This window comes from Peromyscus eremicus, chromosome 17, assembly GCF_949786415.1.
Source record: "Peromyscus eremicus chromosome 17, PerEre_H2_v1, whole genome shotgun sequence".
Classification (NCBI taxonomy): domain Eukaryota; kingdom Metazoa; phylum Chordata; class Mammalia; order Rodentia; family Cricetidae; genus Peromyscus; species Peromyscus eremicus.
In genome coordinates, this window is record NC_081433.1 from 19784604 (window position 1) to 19811111 (window position 26508).

A 26508-nucleotide genomic window follows, 5' to 3' on the forward strand; every position below is an offset into this window, starting at 1 on the left:
TTCCTGAAATCACAGATCCGATTTCTTTCAATCAGTTAACGATCTCACATAGGTATATATGCTTTTCCTACAGGATCATATTCTTTTGCATAATTTTAAGTATAATTTACAACTTTGGTTTAATTTTGTTCATTGGATTTCTGCATGTTCCTTAGCTGTCTAAAATAAAACAAAGTAAAAATTCATTAAAAGAAAATTAAATAGTTATTACCAAGTGATCCGTGATGATTATTTTCATACTAACTCTTTATAAATATAGAGTCAATATTGCCATATTTGTGTTTAATTAATTATGTTTCTTGAACATTTCAGAATTTTCTAAGAAATGCCCTCAATCAAAGGTAGTTACTTTAAATTTTATTCTGAATCATTAATTTCATATTCTATTACCGGTACATGAACCATTAAATATCTTTTTTTTTTTTTAAATTTGTACAGCCTACCATTGTAAGGGAAGAGTGTCTTCCAAAGGAGGCCTGGGATATGACTCCAGTGAAATCATTTTTAGCAGGTAAATTTTGTAATATTAATTTCCATGGGACAAATACCTCAAAATATTTGAAATGCTCACAGTCTGCTCATTACTGTCCATATTCTCCAAATTTCATTGAAGAATTTGAAGTAAATAAAGCAGTTATTAGTGTTAATCTGAATGTTTCAAGAAAGTTATTTGCTACTTCAAGGTAATTTGTTTAAAGTTGATAACAAATCATGTATATCTTCTTTTACGTGTTTTTATTGTGGTGATATATTTTTCTAAAAGTATCTCATGCTTTCAAGGGGACTGAATTTTTTTTAAATTTTATTTTATTTTACAATACAATTCAGTTCTACATATCAGCCACGGATTCCCTTGTTCTCCCCCCTCCTGCCCCCCCTTACCTTCCCCCCAGTCCACCCCCCATTCCCACCTCCTCCAGGCCAAAGCCTCCTCCGCGGACTGAGATCAACCTGGTAGACTCAGTTCAGGCAGGTCCAGTCCCCTCCTCCCAGGCCGAGCCAAGCGACCCTGCATAAGCCCCAGGTTTCAAAGAGACAACTCATGCAATGAGCACAGGACCCGGTCCCACTGCCTGGATGCCTCCCAAACAGATCAAGCCAATCAACTGTCCCACCCATTCAGAGGGCCTGATCCAGTTGGGGGCCCCTCAGCCATTGGTTCATAGTTCATGTGTTTCCATTTGTTTGGCTATTTGAAGGGGACTGAATTTTTGCCAGACCCTACAGTCAAATTAATAATATGCCTTGAGGCCAGGTGGTGGTGGCACATACCTTTAATCCCAGCACTCAGGAGGCAGAGTCAGGCAGATCTCTGAGTTCGAGGCCAGCCTGGTCTACAGAGTGAGATCCAGGACAGGCACCAAAACTACACAGAGAAATCCTGTCTCAAAAAAAAAAACCAAAAAAAGAAAAAAATATGCCTTGATATCATCTAAGACTATATATTCAACCTACTATCCTATCATGTACTAAGCCTGATAAACATGCCAAGAAATGCTGGAAGTAACACATAGATGTAGGTCAATGACATCTGCATATGGTTTCAAGTGCTTTTTGGGGTCAGTTGAAGCCAGCTTGAGCATATGAAACCTCAAAGCCTGCCCCCACAGTGACACACTTCCTCCAACAAGGCCACACCTCCTAATAGTGCCACTCCCTACATGCTCTTTGAATGGGGGCCATTCCCATTCAAACCACCACAGGCAGGCAACAGGAACACATTAGTAACACACTGCAGATAATTTAGTAATCACAAATTACAGAGGGAAGACAGGGAGAGAAGCAGAAATTTCAAATTTGGGTTCACTCTTGGTTAAACTACTCCAAGAAGAAATTTCTGTTTTCAAGCCTTAAAGTGACATGGGCACATTTTTCATGCCCTACTCTGAGGTTTCTCTAGTCCATAACCAATACAATTACATCGATGTTTCTATTATAAAGTCTTCTTAGATCCTAGCAAAACACCATTCAGGCCTAAAAGAGAGCTGAAAACAAAGGCCTGTTGTTTCAATCATAAGAGGGGGTCAGGAAGGTAGCCAAAAAGTAAACAGCTCTGAACTGTCATGGTTCCTATTCTGCTTCAAATTTAATACTGGAGGAAAAATATACCAATTATATGTTAAATTCAAAAAAATTACAGTAAATAATTTGGACAGAGACTTCTTTAGCAGACTAGTTCTTTTTAATTTTTCTGTGGCACGTCAATTTAGTTTTAATTTTGACAGTCTATTTCATAGTGTTTTAAATTAATTAATTTTTTATATACTTACATATTACATATTGAACACTTTCCACTCTTAAACTCATACCCTGGATATTCTTATAGTTTAGATTTACACACATCCCCAGAAATATTAACTAATAATTTAAAGATTTGTGTAGTATAAGAGAACCTAATGAAGTTCCAGTAATAGCCAAAATGTGAGTGCATAGAGTAGTAGTTCTTAACATTCCTAATGCTGCCACCCTTTAATACAATTCCTTGTGTTGTGGTGACCCCCCAACCCTAAAATTATGTTTGTTGCTACTTCATAACTTAATTTTGCTATTGTTTTGAATCACAGTGTAAATATCTGATATGTAAGATATCTGATATATGACTCCTGTGAAATGGTCATTTAACCCAAGGGTTGAGAATCACTGCCCTAGACTCATGTCTGTTCATATCACCTTCATACATCCTTGCCTAGCTCTGGACATTCGGTTCTGGCTTTGTTTGTTGAGTTCCCTAAAATGCTGTCCTCTAGGACTACACTTCAAGACCTAGATCCAGATACCAACCCAGTATGAGGCAGGCTAGAATCTCACATCAAATACACAGCAACAAAAGAAGCCAATATGCCAAGATCACAGTAAAAACACAAGCAATATGAAAGATCTTTCCACCTCTTCTGAAGTGTTTCCTTAGGTGAGAGTGATTTTTTTTGGGTAGATGTATCCATTCAGACTGAGACCAACAACTTTGCATTCTGATTGGTTATGGTTTTTCTGTAGTGGTCTCCATCTGTTGCAAAGAGAAGTTTTGTTGATGAGGGGTGAAGACTGCACTTATCCTTTGTGAGCGGTTGTCAATTAAGATAACTTCTTGGTTAGGGATGGGGAGCCTGTGTTCCCTTTCCTGTCTCAGTGCTGGAACACCATTTGGCTGAGACCTGGGCAGGCCTTGTGCAGGTCTTGTGCATGAGTTTATCTGTTAGTCCTGTTGTGTCTGGAAGACAGTGTCTCCTTGTTGCTATCCCATCCACTTTGAATCTTATAGTCTTTCTGTCTCATCTCCCACACAGCTCCCTGAACCTTGAGGGGAGGAGTCTGGTGAGGATAATCCATTTAGGACTGAGTGCTCTAAGGTTTCTCACTCTACATATTGTTCAGCTATAGACCTCTGTATTATTGATTATCTACTGCAGGAAGAAGCTCCTCTGATGTTGGCTTAACGAGACACTGATCTGTGCGTGTAGCAAATGTTGTCAGGAATCATTTTATCTCTATGTTTCTTTAGCAGAACAATAGTATTGGGTTTTCCCTTAGGTCCATGGCCTATTGAGTCTCAGGTTCTTGGCCACCTGAGCAGTGTTGGGCATGGTTTCCATCTCATGCAGTGGACCTTAAATCCAATCAGATAGTTTTTGGTTATCAACAAATGTTTGTGCCTCTATTGCAACAGTGTTATATTTCTTTGGATTGTGCTCTTATTTTTGGGAAACTTTGAGTTTGTTTTCTGGTATTGTGTTATTTTTATTCCAGTTGATATTTTTGAATTGCTCTTTCTTGGCTTGGCCAAACACCATAAACCATGCAAGAATCCACCAAACTTTAACATGAAAATCCCCATTCTCATTCATGAGGATTATTTTCTATACTAATTCTACATGAATGTATATGGTCAATATCAGGTTTCCATGGAATTCACTGTTCCTCTCTTTGACATTTTTAGACACCCCCAAAGAATATCCTCTATCAAAGGTAATTAATCTTTTTTTCTGTATATTTAACCTCATCTTTTATGAAATGTTCAAGAGTTACTAAGTACTGTATTTCTAAACCCATGCAGCCTACTCTTGAGGAAAATGATTCCGTTCCAAAAAAAGTCACTGATATAAAGCATGGGAAATGGTTCCAAGAAGGTGAGTTAATAATATTAATCTTTATGAAACAAGTAAGTATAAATGTTTGAAATGTAATTTCATTACTTACCCTATAAACAAGTAGTTCTTTTTTAAAAGTAGATTCAGTAATCTACCTTTTATCTTATCATATCCATATTCTCTCTTTTTTCTGAGTATATTCAAAATTCTACCTTTTATCTTATTTCTATATCTTCCATTTTTTGGAGTAGATTCAATAATCTACTCTTTTATCCTATTATTTCTATCCCTTTTTTTCAAAGTAGATTCAATAATCTACCTCTTATCTATATCCTCTTTTTTCTTTTTTCAAACATTAATGGTTTTTAACATTGATTCTGTCCTCATATTTACAATTATCTAAGTTTTAAAAATGAATATGAAGGATATTTTTTCAAATATTAATGTGCAACAATCTTTAAGTTTTATAAAAATCTTTGATAGTCTCTTCCCTAGCCCTTCAATATTAACTCTCCTGATGTGACAGAACAGCTGGTAATAACTAATTTTTCCCCCATTTTTACATTTGTCACTTAGCAGTCTCTTTTACTAATTATTTTTATGGTCTTATTCTTTTTGTCCTCAGTCTTCCTAAGATCACTCTTTAGGGGTCAAATCAAGCTTTACTTCCTGAAGTTCACGATTTAAACTTTTGCCAATGACTTTTAAATTTCAAGGCTAGTTCTTACTAGGAACTTCATAAATAATTATTGAATAAAATGAATTAAAGACTGACTGTACAAAGATAAAGTTAAAATTGTTCTTTCTAGTCCAGGAGAAAATGGTTATATATGAAGAAATAACTTATAATTCATGTTATAAAAATGTGTTGAAAAGTGTTACCAGCATACTACAGACAGCAAATTATATCTTACTACAAAAATATAACCACAATAATAATATTTTCAAATATTATATTAAGTCTTAGGTGAAAAAAGAAGCTTGTCAAAGCACCAGATAAAATAAAAATTCTAATGTAAGGAGTAGGGTGTTCACAAAATTAGGTTTGGAAGGGAATAGTTATTCTTTGAAGAAAATGGCTAATTGAACTCCCAAATTTACTTTTATAAATAGAGAATATATTTCAATATGATTTTGTTTGAACCCACATGTTTTTTAGCTTTGTTTCTATAAATAGGTTCAGGCATATTTGGTAGAATAGTTGGGAATGGGCTTTAGTACATATTCATGCCTGTAACATACCATTCTCTACTGACTATATGTATATGATATATTGAAGCTTTTTATAATTACATGGATTTCTCAAGTCAGTCAATATTCAAATAACCTTAATCTTCATCAAAGTTTTTGATGAAGAAAATGAAATTGAAATTCAGTTTTTCATTATTTTGGATATTCTATAGGTATATAGACTATCATTCAAAAAAGTCTTCTGAGAGTATTTTAATTATCTATATGGATTTCTCAACAGAATCAGCTGTACAAGTGCCATCAGAGGAAGAGCAAAAATGTCATGATGTTCCTGAAAAGAAACATGGAGTGGTAAATAAGTATTTACACTGAAATTTTTGTTTAAGATAATTTTCTTTGGTAAATGATGTACTACAGTGCACACGAAATTTCTCTAGACTGCTCTTGAGAATCAATAGATCATAATTTAAAAAACTTATTTTAAAACTTTTATTCTGCTTTAATACTTTCTTATCCCATAAGAATATATAATACCTTATAAATTACACAGCTTAAGCAAAACCCTGTCCTTAGATTTAATTCCACATTTTCTTCATTTTTTTTGCATTCCAATCCTAGAAATTCCTTACATGTTAAACATCAATCAAAATATTTTTGACTAAACAGGTAAAGTTATGAGCAATGTAGCAGTGTTTGCTCCTGAATTTATTTTGTGCTTACATATTATCATCCCCAGTCACTCAAAAGTTGAGTTTAACTCAAATTTGAAATACCAGTCATCATCTGAAGTTTCAGTTATTCCTTTGTTTCCTAGTAATCTCCAGTAGTCTTGTGGCAGAGAAGAAGTGAGCAGCATCATTGCCTGTTTAATCACGCTCTACAATGGAACTTGTGCTGTTCTGCTACAATGTATTGAATCTTATATGCATTTCAACAATAAAACCATTAGTATACTAAACATGGTACCCAGTGGCTTTCTTGGCATTAGACTGTATCAAGACTCAATATAGTATAAAGAGCATACATGTGTGCTACTATATGGTTTTATAATTTATACTAAACCATTGAAAGACTCAAGCTGCTGTAATGAAGCTATTAGTACTTGAGGCCTCTTTGCTTACCTTTCAATTGTTTGGACTTATTCAGTATTAAGCAAGTGCTAGGCTGTGAGATCCTGGAGGTTGTGGTAGAAGATGGTAGTAGAATAGCAAAACAACAAAATAGGAAAAATAGCATAAATGTTATATATGAAAAGACCATATAGTATTAAGTTGGAAGGGTTTGTGTTTAGGTTGGGTGTGGTAGTGACAGAGAAAATTTTTATTGCAATAATATATTTTGGGATGTGACTGTGGGGGTGCCAACCGAAGGTCAAAGAAGGGGCAGTGAGGAATGACGTCAGAGAACATGAGAAATAAGGTAACAGTGGGTCATAACTGTTACCTATTTGAGACTCGACATTTTGGACTGGCCAGAAAACTTGAAGAAATAGTATCATCGTCATCATGGTCATTTTGCAGCTTATAGAATATAGAAAATAAAGTGTGTAAATAAGAACCTGGTGAATTTCATATACTTAGAAGAAATGTTTTTATGTCTTTATTTTTAATTAATGCTTGTTGTATTTTTTGTATTTTCTTCAACGTGAAAGGCCTGCCTATACTACCTCATATTTACATATTATTCAAATATATCCTAAATTGTTTTTTTCATATTTCTTCACTATTTCATATAGCTGATTTTTTTTTCCGTAGGAAAAGTTCCTCACAAAATATTTAGGCCATTAATCCCAAATGGAGCCTCTATGACAACATTTTGTTTGGAGTAAATGTCATGTACTTTGAAGCCTCTTAGACATCTTCTTTAAATACCTGAGGCACTTCTACCATTGAAAATGTTTTAAACATTTTGCACAGTGCTATTGCAAATTCCCCTATGGGATTAAAAATCATTATTGTAAAAGTCTTCACAGTTTTCCGAGGAGTAAATAATATTTAGGTATTCTGAAACTAATTGTTCATCAAAGTATGCACCTTGGCTACCCTCTGTCCATGGATATATCGTCTTTAGACTTCCCTGGCTTGTTCACACAGAGAACCTAAGAAAATACAACATAGTCTATATTTAGAAGACACATATAAGGGATTTATTTATTTTTCTTAGTTTTCAGTACTTGCCAGTTGTATTGTGAATAACTTGTTTAAAACAGTAAAGGAAAAGAAACAGAAAATCTCTAGATAACCTATTACCAATGCTAATTTTAACAGAGTATGTTCAAGCGACCTCAACCAAAGGACATTGCATATTTATCCAAGGCTAATGATGAAAGTAGAGAAAATACTGCCGAAGGCCAAGAGGAAGGTAATAACTCCGTTTTATAAAAATTTCATTTGAATTTGACATGGTGGTGCAAGCCCATAATCCCAGCACTCAGAGAGAAGAGGGGAGAGGACTATTGTAAGTTTGGGAGGAGCCTGGTTTTACACAACTCTTCTTTTTAAGACCCATGTCTGTCTGTCTGTCTGTCTGTCTGTCTGTCTGTCTGCCTGTCTATCTCTGTGTCTTTGTGTCTCTCTCTCTTCTTTCTTTTCTGACCTGGGCTGCAACCTTAAGCTTCCTCATGCTCTTTACCTTTCCAAAAGTGCATGTTTCTTCAGTTCTTTGTACCTCACCTGTTCCTGTCTTTCGTTAGGGACCTGTGTAAGAAGAACAGGCCATGGGCCTGTGTTGTACTGCCCTGAAGTTTCCGCTGCCTAAGAAATTAATCATTACTTTTGGTTTAGCCTCATACAAATTTTCAGGATGCTGGCAGAATAGCCAAGATAGCACATGAGTGGCCGCTATCCCATGTTCTGATAGAGTCTTTATCCTCTTCTAAAACCCCATGAGCCATGCCTCTACTGCTCATGTTCTTCTCAGTGCTACTGTCTTCTGAACTTTCACTAGAATGGCGTATTAAGCTCCTTTTGCAACATTCATTGGCTTTTCCTGCCCAAAGTTCCCAAACTATCCACATTATTCCCACAAAACAAAAGTCAAACCTAGAAGCCACATAGGTCTACCACAGCAACGAGCTCACTCTTGGTACCAATTCCTGTACCAGTTTCGTGTCTGTTCCTATGATTAAAATACCCAGACAAAAAAACTTAGGGGAGAAAGGGTTTGTTTTGGCTCACAGTTCCAGAGGGATTGAGGAAATCACAGTGAGAACGAAATGGCCAGAGGTAAAGAAGGCACAGAAGCAGGAGCAGGGACCCGACTGACCACATTGCAGCATATGCAAACAGGAAATAGAGAGAACATCAAGCAAAACCTGGCAATCAAACCTCAAAACCTTCCTCCAGCAAGGCTCCACTTGCTAAATGTTCTATAATTTTCCAAAACAGTGTCACTGGATGGAGAAATATGTGTTTAAACACACAAGGCTCTGAAGAATATTTCATAATCAAAACACAATTGCATAGACTTCTCTTTTAAACCATTATTTATTTATTTATTTATTTATTTATTTATTTATTTATTTATTTATTTATTCACTTATTTATTCATTCATTCATTCATTCATTTATTTATTTCATATATTACATCCTGACCACAGTTTCCCCTCCATCCTGTCCTGCCAGTCCCTTCTCCCCCAGATCCATTCTTCCTCTGCTTCACTTCAGAAAAGACCAGGCCTCCCAGGGATAGCAACTAAGCATGGCATAACAAGTTACAATAGGACCAGGCACAAGCCCTCATATCAAGACTGGATGAGGCAACCCATTAGGAGGAAAAGGGTACCCGAATCTGGCAAAAGAGTCAGAGACAACCCCCATCCCACTGTTAGGAGTCCCACAAGAAGACCAAGCTGCACAACCATAACATACATGCAGAGGGCCTAGGACAGACCCATGCAGGTTCCCTGATTGTTGCTCCAGTCGCTGTGAGCTCCTATGAGCCCCAGTTAGTCAACTCTGTGGGCTGCGTTTTTTGTGGTGCATAGACTTCTCTTAAAGGAAATGTATAAAAGGTCCATTCTGTAACGATTTACAATATAACTGAAGGAAAGGAAAGCCTAGATGCTACTCTTACTTCTGAGCAGAGCACTAGCCAGAGAGAAGGGAGCCCAGCGAGGGCAGACAACACATAGAATTCTGTGAGGTTTCTGGGATAAGGAGTTCATTGTGTCTGTATATTTTGAGAAGGGTTATTTCATGATTCTGCAAATGCAATCACTACATGGAGAGGAAAGGAACTTTTATCCTTCAAAAGTTTAAAGGCTACTAATCTGGAATATACTTCGACAAAAAGTATGCATGCTGGCATGACATAGAAGGAAACTTAGAGTTAATGAGAAAGAATTGTCTTTGGACAATTCTATTTTAGTACTTGTGAATTATTTGTAGCTGAGGTTCACATGCCTCCTGAGAAGTGAACTGAAATAGTTAGATGTGTAAACTAGAGAGGAAAAACACAGAAATGCAATCCACAAACAAAACAAAAACAAAATAAAAAACAAATGCATTCATGTTTATACAGATATGGAATGTTTTCCTGTACCATCACCTATCATAAATGTCCAACCTTATAAATTCAGAAAACTTTCTTTAATAAGAAAATACTGGTTCATGCCATAGTAATTGGTTTCAAGGGTGATGTATATCAATGTTCCTGATGAGACCCTGACAGAACAATCAAAGTAAAATCTTATCAAGATCAAAACTTAAAGTAACCATTTCAAAAGATAGATATAAAAAGCACTTTTTCATAGTAATCTTAATGAAAGTATAGTCCATTTTATCATATTTATGCATAATTGATTATATGACTCTTTGGCATTATAGATTCCCCAGAACAATATCTTCAATGGAAGGTAACTCCTTTTATATTTTGTCCTGAATCATTAACTTCTTTTCATGAAATACATGAGTTATTGTCTATTTGTTTCTAAGTCCATGAAGCCTACAACTGAAAGAAGAGATCCTGTTTCCAGTGAAGGATCAGTAGTGAAGTATGTGAAATCCTTCCTCACAGGTGAATATTGCCATAATTTATGAACTGAGTAGCTCAAAACATTTGAAATGCTTTCCTCCTTCTCGTTTCTATGCATTCATTCCTCTAATTTCACAGAAGGATTTGATGTAAATAATGAAAATATTGCTAAACATTGTTTCTTAGCTTGAAAATATTCAGAAGTTACAAACTTGGGCTTAGAGATTTTGAATCTTAAGTCTTAGTAACAGAGCCATTTCTGCATCCCTGTGGTCCCCAGGGATTACTTGCAGTCAGTTATGAAAGACCATCATGTTTTCAAAGTTTGCTAGTTGCTAGAGTGGGGTTACAGTGCTTCACACCTGTGTACTCAGCTGCCTGGGATGTTACAGCAGATACTTCCTATGAAACTATGAGTGTGGAGTGATCCAGAACTTACATAACATATTCCTGCACAGTACATGTACCAATTACAATCACTAGTTGAACTTGGACATACAGTCAATTGATTGTATCTATGAATTGATGTATTGATTAATTCATTGCCTTTAGTCTATCATGGTAGAGGGTCTGTAGAAAGGATTCATATACTATAATATGGTAAGCTATATTTTCCTAACATGTAGAAATACCATTCAAAAGCAAAACTGGAATTAAAGAAATCATACTGAATACTACTTTCTACCTTGTCAGAATAACATGGTAAACATCAGCTAGGCATTTCCTTCAGTCCTTACTCTTACCTTTCAATACCATGTTCTATTGTGGGTTAGTGGAATATCTGCATAGTTCCATGAGATTTATGTGTTTCCATATACCTGAAAACTTCTACCCTCCATCTGTACCACATATTGAGGCTTTTGGTAGTTACTCATATCTTCTTAATTTGTAAATATCTATTTTAAATTTTATTTTTGAGATTATAATATAATTACAATGTTTCTCATTTCCCTTTCCTTCCTCCAAAATCTCCTATATACTCCTCCCCATTCTCCTCCAATTTCATAGCCTCTTTTCTTACTAGTCAGTTTTGCATGGATTAACGTATATATGCATATATGTATAAATATGAATATAACATGTTCAGTCCATATCACAATACTTGTATATGTGTTTTCAGGGCTGACCAGTTAGCACTGGAGAACAAATTGGTGTGTTTTTCCCTTAGGAAGACCATCTCTCCCGCTCCCAGCTTTCCTTAGTTGCCTGTAGTTCTTTGTGTAGGGTTGAGGCCCCATGGTCTTTTCTCTGTGTAGTTTTGAATGTTCATTGGTGTCACCCTTGTTCAGCTCATGTTTAGTTAACCATGTTGGTGAAACTCTGCACTGTAGCTTCTGATGTTACTATGAGACCCAATCTCACAGAAAATCCCCGATCCTCTGGCTCTTACAATCTTTCCATCCCCTCCTGCAATGTTCCCTGAGCCTTGGGTACGGGACTGTTTTGTAGATGTACCCACTGGGATGGGTTATAAAAACTATCATTTTTGTCAAACTTTCTTTAAAGTTTTTAAACTAATTACATTACAGCAGAGCCAACTATAAAAGCATCAGAAGGAGAATGGTGTAGTGGCAGAAACATCCAAAGACAGGTACATGAACATTTAAATTAAAACCTTTAAAGGCCATCGTTTTCACTGGTAAACAGTGTACCAGGAGCCACATGAAAGTGCCATTGTCCTTGCCGTAGAGAACAAATGGATTATTTAATTTTCAGTTTTAACACTCTAATAAGTACTTAAGCAGACTGGTGTAAGTTAAGTTAAAGTATGCTTCTAGATTTTTAAAATGTTTTCCATTATTTTTGATATTTAAAAAGTTATAACAGGTTTGAGACTTATTATTAAGTTGTAGATGTTATGAACAGTATCAGAGTGCTAACCCCAGGATTGATTCATTCTAAAGAGCTATCTTTTCTAGTGATTCAAAATGTTGCCTATGACCACTCAGTACTGCCAAGGTTAAGCTTCAGTTATTTATTTTGGTTACTAGTGTTCTTACTTGTCTCTGCCATGGAGGAGAATAGACTGTATAATTAATCCCAGTACCCATAAAGAGAGTGATTCCTTCCAGAATAGAGACTTTGACTTTGGTGTTCTGTAGGCAAATCAAAAAAAGTTTTCAATAAAGAAATTCATTAAATATAGTACTGCAGTAGACTGACTTTACCTAGCATTACAACATATAGTGATTGCAGATAGTCCTGAAAATTTACACAAATGCATGCCACCACATGGATTTATAATTTATAGGAATTTTATCAGAATATGCTATTGAAATATAGCAAATTGTGCTTTGCTCCCTGCAGGCATTTTATGTTGGATAATTTCTAGTTACTGGATATCAAGCACTAAACTGTTGAACACTGAACATAGTAAATTAGGTTATATCCTATAGTTTAGGAGCAAAATGTCTAAATAATTAGTGAATATTATATGTGAAATTCCCCACTGAGAAAGTTGATATGAATAGATGATGGTGAGTGCTGTATTTGACGTGTGTATCAGAGTGAGAGTTGAAATGCTTGCTCAGAAATGATCTTTGTGAGTGTGAAGATTAAGTTGCCTCCTGAAGAAGACAGATAAAAGAACCATGACAAATTCTAGCAAGAAGACAAGGGAGCTAAGAAAGCAGTGGTCCACATCTATGTGTTACTTAAATTGGTTTTCCCCAAAGCAAGGTGGAATATTACCTTCATGATTGTTTTTAATTCTCATATTGTATGGACAACACAGAGTGTAAAGAAGCAACTGGCACCTTATCCACGCTTAGTGAAAACATGTTTCTCTTCGTTATATTAAGGATTGTTATTGTTCTGTAGCTTTGATTTACTTGTAAAAACCTATAGGTGATAGCTAATGCTTATGTATTTGTATTCAGTCATAACAAAAATTTTGTATCAATCTTTTTTTTTTACAACTAGCTTTCTCATCAGTAAAAAAATGACCCAAATATTTACTGCTTTAATCACAAATGGAGTAACTACTCCAAAGTTTTGTTTGAACCAACTCCATATTTCTTTCTTAGATGTGAAAAATATTGAGGTCATTGGAACTATTCATAAGTAATGGCATTGTATGACTGACTGGTACACAGGTCATAATTGGATGATATATGCATTTAAAACCCTGTGTGATTTGTGAGGAATGAAAATAATTGATATTCTGAAATTAATTCCTTTTTTAATTATGAACATCGGCTTCTCTAATGTCTATGTACGTGCCGCCTCTGAAATTCTATTGCCAATTTTTATCATCAGAGACCCAATAAGATGAACAATGCTTAGAAACTATGTATGAGAACCTATTAAACTTTAGTTTTTCAATTTTGCTTCTTTTAGTTTCAATCTAACTACTTTTAAAATAGAAAACTGAGGTGATTTCTGAGAAAGTAATTATTAAATCTGTGCAATTCACTACCGATACTAATTTTAACATTATATCTTTAAACAACTTTGACCAAAGGGCATTGGCAATTTGTCTTTGGCTGAAGGTCAAAGATACAGGAGCACAAGACATGAGGAGGAGAGAGGTAAGAACTCTATTTACAAACATTACTTGACCACATGTTTGTTTACAGGGAATACTGAGCTGTTTTCCCAGTGAAAGAAAATTATTTCTTAAATAATTAATAAGGAATAGTATATTTTCAGTGGCAATAATTACATCTTATTTTTTCCAAGCAAGTTAACTTGAGAATATCACTGAGAAAGTGAAATGATGAGTTAAATTATGAAGTAAGGGTTTTGGGGAACAAGAAGGAATAGTGAAATTAAGAAAGAGAGAGAAGGGCTGGAAATATGGCTCAGTGAGTTACAGCATGGGCTGTTAAGGCTGGAGTTAGACCCAGGAACCCAGGTGGCGGGAGGAAAACTGACTCTTGGCAATTGTCCTCTGACGTCTACACTCGGTGGCACAAGACATTCACATGCATCCACATTCAAAGTAGATCAAATGTAATAAAAAATGGAAGAAGAGAGAGTGTAGGAACCAAATTAAGTAAAATAAAGGAGTATAGAGGAAAAGGTGTGAAAAAAAAACTTTAGAAAATGAATGATGGTATCAGATCCGTGGGAAGACTCTAGTGTGAGCTGATTGCACAAATGCTGTGTAAGTGGCCTGGGTAAAGCGCTTCCAGTGAACCTTGTCTTCTTGACCTCAGGGAAGCCATTAAGGATTAAAGCAATGAGACATAAAGGTTTGCATTTGATTTACAATAGATAAGTCTGAGCACTGTGCTAAGCCCTGTATTTGAATAATTTTCATCACACACAGTGTTGATACTTTTCTTAGTGTTACCACATAAGAAAAAGAAAAATACATTAGGTACAAGAAAATACAGATTATTTATGCAGTGTTAAGAAATGACAGAATTAGCCCAAAGCCTGATTATTTATTTACTATTACATTAAAATCATTTAAAAAATTTTCATGCATTATATATTTTCCTTTTTAAAATTTTTTTCATTTTTCTTTATTAAGAAATTTTCAACTCACTCCACATACAATCCACAGATCCCCCCTCCTCCCTCCTCCCACCCCCAGCCCTCTTTCCCAAGCCACCCCACATCCCCACATCCCCCAAATCGAGGTCTCCCATGGGGAGTCAGCAGATCCCAGAACACTGAGCCTAGGCAGGTCCAAGCCCCTTCCCACTGCACCAAAGCTGTGCAAGGTGTCACACCACAGGCACTGGGTTCCAGAAGCCTGCCCATGCACCAGGGACAGATCCCGATCCCCCTGCTTGGGTGCCCCCCAAACAGTTTGAGCCAAACAACCGTCTTCCGTGTCCAGAGGGCCTAGTCCAGTCCCATGGGGGCTCCACAGCCACCAGTCCACAGTTCATGGGCTTCCACTAGTGTGGCAGGTCATCTCTGCACGTCTTCCCATCATGATCTTGACATCTTTCGCCTGCAGTATCTCTCCTCTCTCTCATCAATTGGATTCCCGGAGCTTAGCCTGGTGCCTGGCTGAGGATCTCTGTATCTGCCTCCATCAGTCACTGGACAAAGGCTATATGATGACAGCTAGGTTATTTGCTAGGCTGGTCACTAGAGTAGACCGGTCCAGGCACCGTCTGGACCACTGCCAGCAGACCAAGGTGGGGTCAACCTTGTGGATTCCTGAGGGCCTCCCTAGCACCCTGCCTCCTCCTATTCCCATGATGTCCTCATCTACCATGGTATCTTCCTCTCTATCTCTGTTCCAGCTTGACCCTCCCATTTCCCTATGTTCTCATTCCCCACTCCTCGCCCTCTGCCACCCCCTCCCCCCAAACACCCAGTCCACTCATGTAGATCTCATCCACTTCTCCTTCACAGGGTCATTCATGTGTCTCTCCTAGGGTCTTTCCCTGTTAGCTAGCCTCTCTGGAGTTGTGGGTGATGCATTATATTTTTATTGTATTTTCCTTCTCGCAAGTCTTCTCAGATTCTCACCACCTCCATACCCATCCATGTTCTTTTCTTCTGTCAAAAAATAAAACCCTAAACACAAAATAAAACAAAACCCCCAAAGGTAAAAATCACCAAACGATAACAAAAAAGGACACACACACACACACACACACACACACACACACACACATACACACACTCCACCACCACCACCACTCTCACCCCCACCCCCACCACCAAACAAACAAGCAAACAAAACCGTGGAATCTATTTTATGTTGGTCAACTATTTCTGGGCATGGGGCCTATCCTGGAATGAAATTGATGACTTTGGAGAAAACTGATTTTTCCCCTATCACAGCAATACCAATTGCAAATTGCTTCTTGGTTAGGGGTGGGACTTTGTGTCCACTTCTCAGTGTTGGATTTTGTCTAATTCATGCTGTCGCAGTCTCTGTGCAGTGTTCACAAATGCCAAATCCTGTTTAAAGGGTTATGGTACCTTACGTCATTTCAATTTGGGAGACCTTATAGGGAAAAAAATAACTTTAGTTTTCAGCTTCTAGATTCTAAAAATCAAGTTATGGTAATGAAATATGGACTACTTCATAGCGATCAGAATTTTTACATCTTTCACGGGCAGTTTGTTGGGAGCCATGTTCAAAATGCTAATTGTGGTGAGAAGTTCTGGTCCTCATTTTGAAGTTGTCATGTGATGTGGATGCTGCCAGAGCTCTGAACTGAATTTTAGTGACAATTACATAGACATCTTTCTAAAGATGTCTAAATAACCACTGGGTAATGATCCAGCACACAGCAGGGACAGAAGAAAGCAGAGACTTTGCTATTAGTCCTCACTCTTTTCCCAGCCAATGGAAAAGAATACAGACAGGCAAACATAAAATAATTTGTCTGTTTCTTGAGTAATAATCTCATATGCCTCAAAGTGTTTTTTAGGAATTTAATTCCAAGTTTGAAGTTACTATTGTTAAGCTGAGAGGAATGGAAGTTGTCAGACACATTCATTTAAAGTGTGGAAATGAAAAATAAAAAGGTGAATGATGTGGAGAATATTTTCACAGAAAGGTCGACCAGGTAGACAGAACAAGGAGGGGGAAATCCCATGTACATTCAGTCACAGATGAGGAGCTTGAGAGAACTCAGCTCATTACACATGAAATTCATATCCTTCCCTCTAAATTAAAGTCTAGACTATTATTGGAAGGAGAGTGAATGGAAAACCATGGCGAGTGGCAGGCACTCAATTCTCCACTCAATCACTTGGAGGCAGCAAAGGCCATGGTTACCTTAACCTCTCACTTTCAGTGGGATACATGTGAAAGAAGCCAATTTGTAGAAACACAGGCTGTTTGGTATAATCTAGTGATAAGTTATATGATACACCAGTCGTTGGACTAGCAGGGCTGTCTTGTATAAACATGGCTTACATTTCACATGGAGCACTTTAGTAATCTCCCATTCTCCCGTAAAAGTCAAGCTTCTTTAAACTTTGGCAATCATTCAGCACTAACAGCTTCTTATTCCTCACGTGGATTTGGTTTGCATACTATTTCCAAAGTGCTCACTAAGAACTTAAGATGTGAAAATTAGAGGAAACCCAGAAATATGGTTCTAAAAATAGTTCACAAACATGCAAAAATGAACAATTCTATGTACTATGTTTTCATGAGTGCATTCAATGTGATTGACTCAGAAACTTCATTGAAATAATTCTCCTTTCTGTAAATATTGGTGCTGCTTTGAGCTTCTAAACTTTATCAAAAATGAGGACACAGAGAACTCGCATTCAATATTGGCATGAATGATATGGAAATATCTTGCTAAAGAGCTATTCTGTTTCTTGCTACAGTCAGAGCGGAATTATTATTTTTGGGTCACGATATCATCCCATAATCACAGTTTCATTTTGTTTTCCAACACTTAGGTTGTTTTTATTCAATTAGAAGAGAAAAACAAAAGAGGTGCCCCCAACACTAAAATTAATAATATTTTGAAAGTTAACCACCAGGAATATTTTTTTGCTAGTAATTCTGCATGGAAAGTATGTTTAACTTTATCATGTCTCTGACTTTTTAGACTCTCCTGAAGACTATGCTCAATTGAAGGTAATAAGTTTTAGGTTTTTATCTTACATCATTAAATTCATACTATTTGAAACAAGCAAGTGTTACTTTAAAAAAGATGTATGTATTTTTGTGTATCCACCTGAGGGTGTATGTATGTATTTTTGTGTATCCACCTGATTGTATGTGTGTATGTATGTGATTGTGTATATGCTGATGTCTGCATAGAGGCCATAAAAGGGCACTGGTCGCTTTGAGTTTACATGTGTTTGGTGGATGCTTGACTTGTTACATGGGTGTCAGATTCCCAACTTTGGTCCTCATGGTTGAACAGCAAATGCTCTTAACCACCAAGCCATTTAAGTGTCTTGTTTTAAAACCCGTACAGAAGAAAACTCCTCTTCTGTGTGAAGCACCAGCAATGGAAGAAGTCAAAGCATTTGACCCAGGTACGTTCTGCAGTTCTGGGAAGATGCTTCAGAACAGAAAGTGCGCATGGTCTTGTGATTTCCATCCTCTGCTCTTCAACTTTTATGTGAAAATTTGCTACAAATAAAGTATCACTGTTTGGATTATCTTTTCAAAAAGTTATTCAGTAACAACATAATCTCTTCAAATTTGTAGCTATAACTCAAATATTTCATCTTATGTCTTAGTATCCCAACACTCTCATTTTCAAATCACTATGCTTTTTTTTTTTTGCTGTGACTCCTTTAAATTTTATTTTATTTAATTAACATTTTTCATTCATTTTACCTACCACAGTTTCCCCTCTCTCTTCTCCTCCCTGTCCCCCACCTGATTCCCTTCCACCTCCCCCACTTCTAGTCCTCCTCTGTTTCCATTCAGAAAGGGGCAGACTTCCCATGGGTTTGAATGAAGCATCACCATGCTTCTTATGGAATAGCTGCAGTGGTATGTAAAAGTCCAAGGATGTTACTATAGGTAGAGTTTTTCTGTGTCCTGGCAGTCACTCCCAAATAACTGAAAAGAAGTTTAATATTCATTAAAAATGCTTGGCCAATAGCTTAGGCTTGTTTTTTAGCTAGCTCTTATAACTTAAATTAACCCATTTCTGTTAGTCTTTGTGCTGCCATGTGGCTCATGGTTTGTTACCTCATTTTGTACATGTCCTGCTTCCTTACCGTCTGGCAACTCCTCTGACTCCACCCTTCTTCACTCCTAGCATTCTCTCTGCCCCCCAAATCCTGCCTAACCATCAGCCAACCAGCTTTTTTATTAACAATGGGAACAATAAATACTTACAGTGTACAAAGATTGTTCCATAGCATTTTGCAAAATTTGAAAACACTTAGATGAATATTGTTTCATGCTTAATAATGGTGTAGAGACTAGAATTTTCTTGATATCCATATGTATGAGGTATTCTGAGCTATCTGATAAGTTCATGTGCATTAAGAATTCAAAGTGTGCTTATTAGTTGCACTCAGATACATAATCTTTTGATTATCTTAATCTAATTTGATTTCTTTTTTAAGAAAAACTTTATTTGATCAAAATGTGGAAAAGATGAGGCTACCACATATGGTACAGTTACAAGAACCTAAGTAAGAGTGGGTTCTGCCGGGCGGTGGTGGCACACGCCTTTAATCCCAGCACTCGGGAGGCAGAGCCAGGTGGATCTCTGTGAGTTCGAGGCCAGCCTGGGCTACCAAGTGAGTTCCAGGAAAAGGCGCAAAGCTACACAGAGAAACCCTGTCTCGAAAAACCAAAAAAAAAAAAAAAAAAAAAAAAAGAGTGGGTTTCTCCTGGATAGTGCGGTGCTTAATAGACAGGAGTGAAGGAGTGTGGTGTGGGTTTAGGTGATATAGAAGCAAGATTATTTTCAGTCAGGATTGTAAACTTGTGTTGGCCTCTACACTTCTGGGAAAATATGGAATTGTTCAGTCTAAGATTTTAGCTGAGAAATAAAAAGTACAACAAAGCCCAAAAACATGCAGCTCCTGGCTACAGGTACAGAAATCTGTATCCAGTTTCCTATTCTTTTATTAGGATGATTCCAGAAGGATTTAAATTTTGGCTAAATAAAGCCTCCATTTTTTCTTCATTGAACAATGGAGATAAAGTCAGGGCAATTTCTTTTTCTGTTCCTACTTTGCATCCAAAGAGACTTTTTGTTGCCCAGTATGTGTTACTAGAAAGAACTATTTGCTCAATGTACTGGCTCGCAGTCTTTTATTTATTGTTTTTAAGACTGGGTTGTACTGTGTAGCTCTGGATGTCTTGGAATTTACTATGTAGACTTAAACCCTCAGAAACCCACTGCATCTGCCTCCTAAGGTCTGAGATAAAAGCAAGTGCCATCATGCCTGGCTTCACTAGGATGCTGGGTTGATAATTATTGTCTCTATGATACTCTTCTACATACATTTTCTTTTCATTACAAAATTGTTCTCTGAGAAGCAAGTGTCATCTTACAAGACTTCTCTGTTGTGGTCTAAGGTCATACATTCAGTGGAAAATATGGTAGAGTTCAACTTTATTCAGGCTGGTATGTCTTCATCTAATTTGTCTTTTAGTCAACAGACTCTTGAACTTATCGCCCCTAGTCAATTATGGTAGCAGGTCTATAACTGGAACTGATGTACAGGGTTTTGTTTTTTATTTTTGTGAAACTGGGTCTTACTGTGTTCACAGCTATCCTAAAACTAACTATATAGACTAGGTTGGCCTTGAACTCACAGAAGTCCATATGCATCTGCCTCCTGAGTGCTGGGAATAAAGGCAAGCACCATCTGGTCTTCCAATAATACAATTTTAAAAATAAAGCATACTCAACTGATTTACTATTGATTGTTATAAATTAATTTATTTTTATATTATCAATTACTTAAGTAATGCCCTTAGTCAGATATGATACCAAATCTGTAACAGGGGCCTCACATGATAATATATATATATATATATATATATATATATATATATATATATATATATTTATATATATGCTACACTATACTTTCTAGTTTTTACTTTAATCTGCAGTATTAATTTTATTCTTTAATTTAGAAAATATCCAGAGACCTCCAAGAATTGTTACTAACCAGTTTTAATTCCAAATCCTTATACTTACAATGTTGATACATCTACCTATTGTCTTCATTTGTTTATTTTAATTGGTTTGGAGAATGAATCTAAATCCACAGATATGTTACTCACATATCATATTAGCAGGGTAAACTGTAATCCTTCATATTGTTTCTTGATCATGGTTGTGTTGGTTAGTTACTGTGTCAACTTGTTACAAGCTGGATTCATTGGGGAATAGGAAACCTCAGTTGAGAAAGTACCTTTATCAGATTGGCCTGTAGGCAAGTCTGTGGGGGCATTTTCTTGATCAATGATTGCATTGGTGCCACACTCGGCCGGGTGGCCCTGTGTTGTGTAAGAAAGCAAGCTGAGTAAACCAGTAAGCTGTGTACCTCTACAGTCCCTTTGCTTCAGTTCCTGCTCCCAGGTTCTGCTATGAATTTCTGCCTTGGTGATAGACTAGGAAGTATAAGCTGAAATAGATCCCTCCTCCACAGGTTGTGCAATCCTAGTAATGGAAGGAAAACCAGGATAAGTAGAGAGGCAATAGAGATAAGTGTCCAATGTGATTTCATTTGATTTTCTTACATTTCAGTTTTGCTCTTATTGGTGTGTCCATTTTTTTTTAGTAGAATAATTTGTGAATGCATGTTTGAGCTGTATACAGGCCTTATTCATGGAATTGACTCATTGTAGAAGTGACATATTAGAGCTTCTGGTGGTTGATGTATTTCTTAAGTCAGTGTAGGACCAAGAACACCGCAAACAGCAGCAGCAGCAGCAGCAGCAGCAGCAACAACAACAACAACAAATGACAGTAATCAATATACATCTTTCAAAATAATGTTACATATTAATGAATTCAATTTCCGAATCAAGAGACACAGGTTAACTGAATGAATTAAGAAACAAACTCTATCTTTCTGCTGTCTACAAACTCAGTTTACCTTCAAATATACATGATGTCTTAAAGTAAACAGGTAAAGATTAGGGTATTCCCCCCTCCCAACTCCTCAGATCCTCCTTACCTCTCTACCTACCCAATTTTATGTTCCCTCATTCTCAAATTAAAAAAAAAATCAAAATAGGCAAAGAAAGAAAACCAATAAGACAGAAAAATGGCCAAAATAAAACTAAACCAAATAAAAGCACACACCAGAAAAACATGGAGTTCATTTTGTGCTGACTCCTGGGCATGGGACTTTCCCTGATTGTCACTCCGGTGTCATGCCATTTGAGGGACTGATGTTCCCTTTGTCAGAAGGTATCAGTTGCAAATAGCTTCTTGGTTAGGGGTGGGGATTTGAGTCCACTTGGTCTTTGTAGTTCTGGGATTTTGTCTGGTTTGAATCTTGCAGGTCCCGTGCACGCTGTCACAGTCTCTGTGAGCTCATTTGGGTTTGGGTTTCAGTCCTGTTGTGTCTGGAAGACGCTTTTTCTCTGGAACCATCCACCACCTATGGCCCTTATAATTTTTCTAAATCCTCTTGCGCATAGATCCTTGAGTCCTGAGGGGAGGGGTTTGACAAAGACATCCCTTTCAGGACTGAGTGCTCCAATGCCTCTCACACATTGTGCACTGTCTAGCTGTGGTTCTCTGTGTCATTTCTCATCCACTGCAAGAAGAAGCTTCTCTGATGAGGGTTGATCTATGGTTACTTCAATGTCCTTAGGAGTCATTTTATTGCACATTCCTTTAGCAGAGAAGTACTAGTAGCTTTTTCTCTTAGACCCATGACCTATCTAATCCCAGACTCTTGGAAACCTTTTGCAATTCCATCTTATGGACCCTTAAACCCAGTGAAAAGTGGTTGGTTACTCTCATAACTTTTATGCCACGATTGCACCAGTATATCATGCAGGCAGGTCATTCATGTTGCCGGGTTTGTAGCTGTGTGATACTGATGAAATAACTTCTCCACTGCTGTGCCTAAATCAAAGTTTCTAAATTAGTAACTAAATATCCATTTTGTATTACCACTAATTATTAGCTTTCCTCTCTATATTATTATAAAGTCTACCTCTTTTATCAAACTGTCTTTGTAATTTATTTTAACTAATATTTTATTTTAACTATTATTTTTAACTAATACAGATTTGTCAGAATCAGATACGCACTTGTCCTCAGAGGAAGAGGAAGAATGGCCTGATGACAGTGAAGGGGAACACCTAAAGGTACATAAATATTTCAACAAATTCTCTTTTTTAAGATTTTCACTGGCAAATGTTGAACCCATGGATCATATGAAGTTAGTTTTTGACTTCCATGAAGAATCAATAGACTGTGATTTAATATTTAATCTCAACTATGTAGCTAGGCAATATGCTAGTTTTGGAATCAACAGTGCCATAAAATAAACCTTATCCTTGGGTTTGTTCCAATTAATAATCATTTTTGTGTGTTTTTCAGTTCGTTAATGTCTTCATATGTTAAAGATAGTCAAATTTGAATTCTATCAGTCAGAAATTAAAGTTTTGAGCAGTATAACAGCAATTTCCCCTGAATTTAATTCATGCTAAAGAGTTACTATCTTAGTGACTCAAAATTTGTACCACCTATTGCTAATCAGTATTTCATAGCTTCAAGTTTCCATCCATCGTTTGGTTCTTCAGTTGTTGTCAGTGTCTCTGTTATGTGAGAAACATGTAATCAGCCCTATTATCTATAAGGAGAATAATAAATCATAGAAAGTGGCTTTTGGTGTTATCCTCCAAAGAATAAATTTTAAACTTGTCTTTGTTTCAAGGACTAGAGTCAGCAAATATAATAAACGATGTTACTCCTTCACTTTACTTGGTGTTAGAACATGTCAGGACTGGACAGTGGAACAAGAATACATAAATGTATGCTACCATGTAGATCTTGTATAAAACTGTTGAAGGAATATACTAATGGAATAGAGCATGTAGTATCCAAGGCTTCTTTACACACATTTTAATTTCCTTGACCTCAAATAATTTGTGGGTTTCCAATATCAGTTATGTATGAGGGTGTTAAATGTAGAATGTGTCACATGAGTATGTAGACAGTATTTTAATAGTCAAACAAGTAATGAGAAATCAACATCTGTGTTCCAGCTGGAGAATGCACATAATGCTTGGTTGGAGAACGTTGCAGGGGTGAGTATGGTGATGAAAGCAGAACCTGTACTCAGAGAAAAGTTTTTCTGAATGTGACTGTGAAGCTGTCAACCAAAGGAGGGAGAGGGAGCCGGGAGAAAGTCCATTTGGAAAAGAGAACAGTAGATCACATTAGTCCACTGGTTGAGACTTAACATCCTGGATAATACAGGACACACTGAATAATAGAACCATCATTACAGTCATTTCATTTATCATATTCTATGAAAAATAAATTTCACAAATAAGAACCTACAATACGGTTTGCCATATTTTTGAAGTTCTCTCTTAATTGGGAAAGAACCCTATATGATATCTAATATTCCTTGTCTTTATTTAGATAATCTATGGAAAAATTCCCATATTAATTTATCACTTTGTTCCACTAGTTTTCTTCTTCATAACATTTTTTTCCCAGGATACCTAAGTGGGGAAGCTCCTATAAATCTTTGTTATACTCAGCATCACATACTTTGAAGCCTCTCTTTATAGTTCTTTAGACACAAAATATTTCTGTCATTGGAAATGTTTTGCATCAATAATGATATCATAAACCAAAATTCTTCTAAATTATAAAAGTACTTTGTAATTTTCCAAGGGGATAATTTTTTTTAATTTTTATTTTGCAATACAATTCAGTTCTACATATCAGCTACAGATTCCCTTGTTCTCCCCCCTCCCGCCCTCCTCACCTTCCCCCCAGCCCGTCCCCCCATTCCCATCTCATCCAGGGCAAAGCCTTCCCCAAGGGGATAATATTTTGGTATTCTGAAGTTCATTCTTCATTTAAGTGTGCACATTGGCTATGTTAACGACTATAAATCTATATCCTCTGGGTCTCCATGATTAGTCTACATGGTCAGCAACTCTCTGAAGATAAAACCTAGACATTATTAAGAAAACATATTTGATGATTTTTAAAATTTTTATTCATTTAAAAAATTTTTCAGCATAATTAATTTAAAAAATAGGAATTGAGATATTGTCTTGGAAAGTGTTTAGTGATCTCCATGTATAACTTATTTTTGATGGTAACTTCAATAATATATGATTAAGTGGCACATTTGTTCACAGCCAAAGTGCAAAGAAGAGAAAATATCATGAACCTCCAAGAGATCCATACTTCTACCTCCTCAATGATATTATCAATATAAATGGTTTAAAACTTGATAAGATATGCAGTCATGGTCAAATAAAATCTTAGTGAATATTCAATAGATAACTGTGGGGATAAGGAATGACTCAAGTCTCCTGCTTTAAATATACATTTTCCAATGAAGTGTATTTCCTTCCTTCCTCCTTTCTTTCTCCCTATCTTCCTCCCATCCTCCTTATTTCTTCTGTCTTTCCATCTTCATTAAATTGTGTTTCCATTCATGATTGTTTTATTTTCAATTAATTTTAAAATAGAAATTGAAATTTTTTTTGAAAATTGATTAGGAAATCTCTATGCAACTTAATATTGACACTAATTTAAAACTATGTTTAAGCAACCTCAACCAAAGGACATTGCACATTTACCCATGCAAGACGAAAAAGGAGTAAATGTCATGAGTGGCCAGAAGAAAGGTAAGAACTCTATGTTATTAACAATTCCATTCAAGAGGCTCAGGGAGATTTCTCATCGCATGAAAGCATTTCCTACTCAAGTTTGACAAACCAAGTTTGATCCCCAGAACCCATGTAAAAGTTCCAATGTGGTGGTGCGCATCTGCAGCAAAATGGGAGAGAGAGATGTAGAAGAATCAACCAGTAGTTTACAGGCCAGCTAACCTCTAGTACGTTGTGCTGAAAAAGAAGGGAGACTTTGGCTCAAGGAGGTGGAAGATGAAAAGAAACTGAGACCTCTGACCTCAACATGTGCTCATGCATACCACCCCACACCCCCCCCAACACCACATCTCCCATATGCACACGCACACATACACAAACACATACTATAAAAAATTTAAAAATACACCTGATAATGCTATAGACAGAGGGAGTGAGATATTTTCCTACCTACCCCCAATGTAACCTATTACATATTTAAGTTATAATATTTTAAATGGAGGGAATAGGAGAACCACTCAGTTGGGTAATGTTCTTGCATTTTAAGTAAAGATATGAGTTTGAACCGCTGAACCCACATAAAAATGATAGGCAGCCTTGGTCATATGTGCTTATAGGAAAGCAGGGCAGGGAGAATACCTGAAGCTCACCCACCAGCCAGTCTAGGTTAATTTATGAGCTCCAGGACATGAGAGACTCTGCCTAAAAGAAGTGGATGATGTTCTTGAGGATGATGCCCAATGTTTTCTCCACATGCATATGCATTCAGTTGTTTGTACACCTACACACACATGTGCACCCATATAGATATGAACACGTGCACATACAAGAACACACAATAAGTATATTAAGTGGAAACAATTTATATATCTCGCAAAATCTGAAAAAAAAAACAGGTTAAATTGAGAGTGGCACTGGAGATGAGTTACATCATTAGGTGTTTCCCAGTTGATGAATATTAGAAAATGAGAAGAAGTAGAGGGGTTGAAATGAAGGTGAAGACCTTCAACAGCATAGGAAGCACATGAAGAAAAATCGGGTAGCTTTATCTGAGTAGGG

At 36.6% G+C, this 26508-nt stretch overlaps 1 protein-coding gene across 3 annotated transcripts; it reads left to right on the forward strand.

The window, feature by feature from the left end:
• Nucleotides 1-4103: 4103 nt before the first annotated feature.
• Nucleotides 4104-25568, forward strand: LOC131894064 (uncharacterized). Of its 3 annotated transcripts, none has more exons than XM_059244208.1 (12): nucleotides 4104-4156; nucleotides 5557-5627; nucleotides 7544-7637; nucleotides 10103-10131; nucleotides 10211-10292; nucleotides 11780-11841; nucleotides 13714-13780; nucleotides 17741-17769; nucleotides 18116-18176; nucleotides 22874-22953; nucleotides 23857-23898; nucleotides 25389-25568. In XM_059244208.1, exons 3-12 carry the CDS (start codon nucleotides 7547-7549, stop codon nucleotides 25551-25553), a joined length of 708 nt encoding a protein of 235 aa, XP_059100191.1. In that variant the 5' UTR covers nucleotides 4104-4156; nucleotides 5557-5627; nucleotides 7544-7546; the 3' UTR covers nucleotides 25554-25568. The 3 variants fall into 3 exon arrangements, with proteins under 3 accessions (XP_059100191.1, XP_059100190.1, XP_059100192.1); XM_059244207.1 differs by having other exon boundaries at nucleotides 4111-4153; nucleotides 5551-5627; XM_059244209.1 differs by having other exon boundaries at nucleotides 4111-4153; nucleotides 5551-5627; nucleotides 11783-11841.
• The last annotated feature ends 940 nt before the right edge of the window (nucleotides 25569-26508 follow it).

What these genes read in the sequence shown, in the direction of transcription:
- LOC131894064 (XM_059244208.1), top strand. Translation starts at nt 7,547, where the DNA reads ATGTTCAAGCGACCTCAACCAAAGGACATTGCATATTTATCCAAGGCT. An exon ending in TGTGAAATCCTTCCTCACAG is followed by an intron (nt 10,293 to 11,779) that starts GTGAATATTGCC and finishes ATTACATTACAG; the next exon opens with CAGAGCCAACTATAAAAGCA. An exon ending in AAGACTATGCTCAATTGAAG is followed by an intron (nt 17,770 to 18,115) that starts GTAATAAGTTTT and finishes AAACCCGTACAG; the next exon opens with AAGAAAACTCCTCTTCTGTG.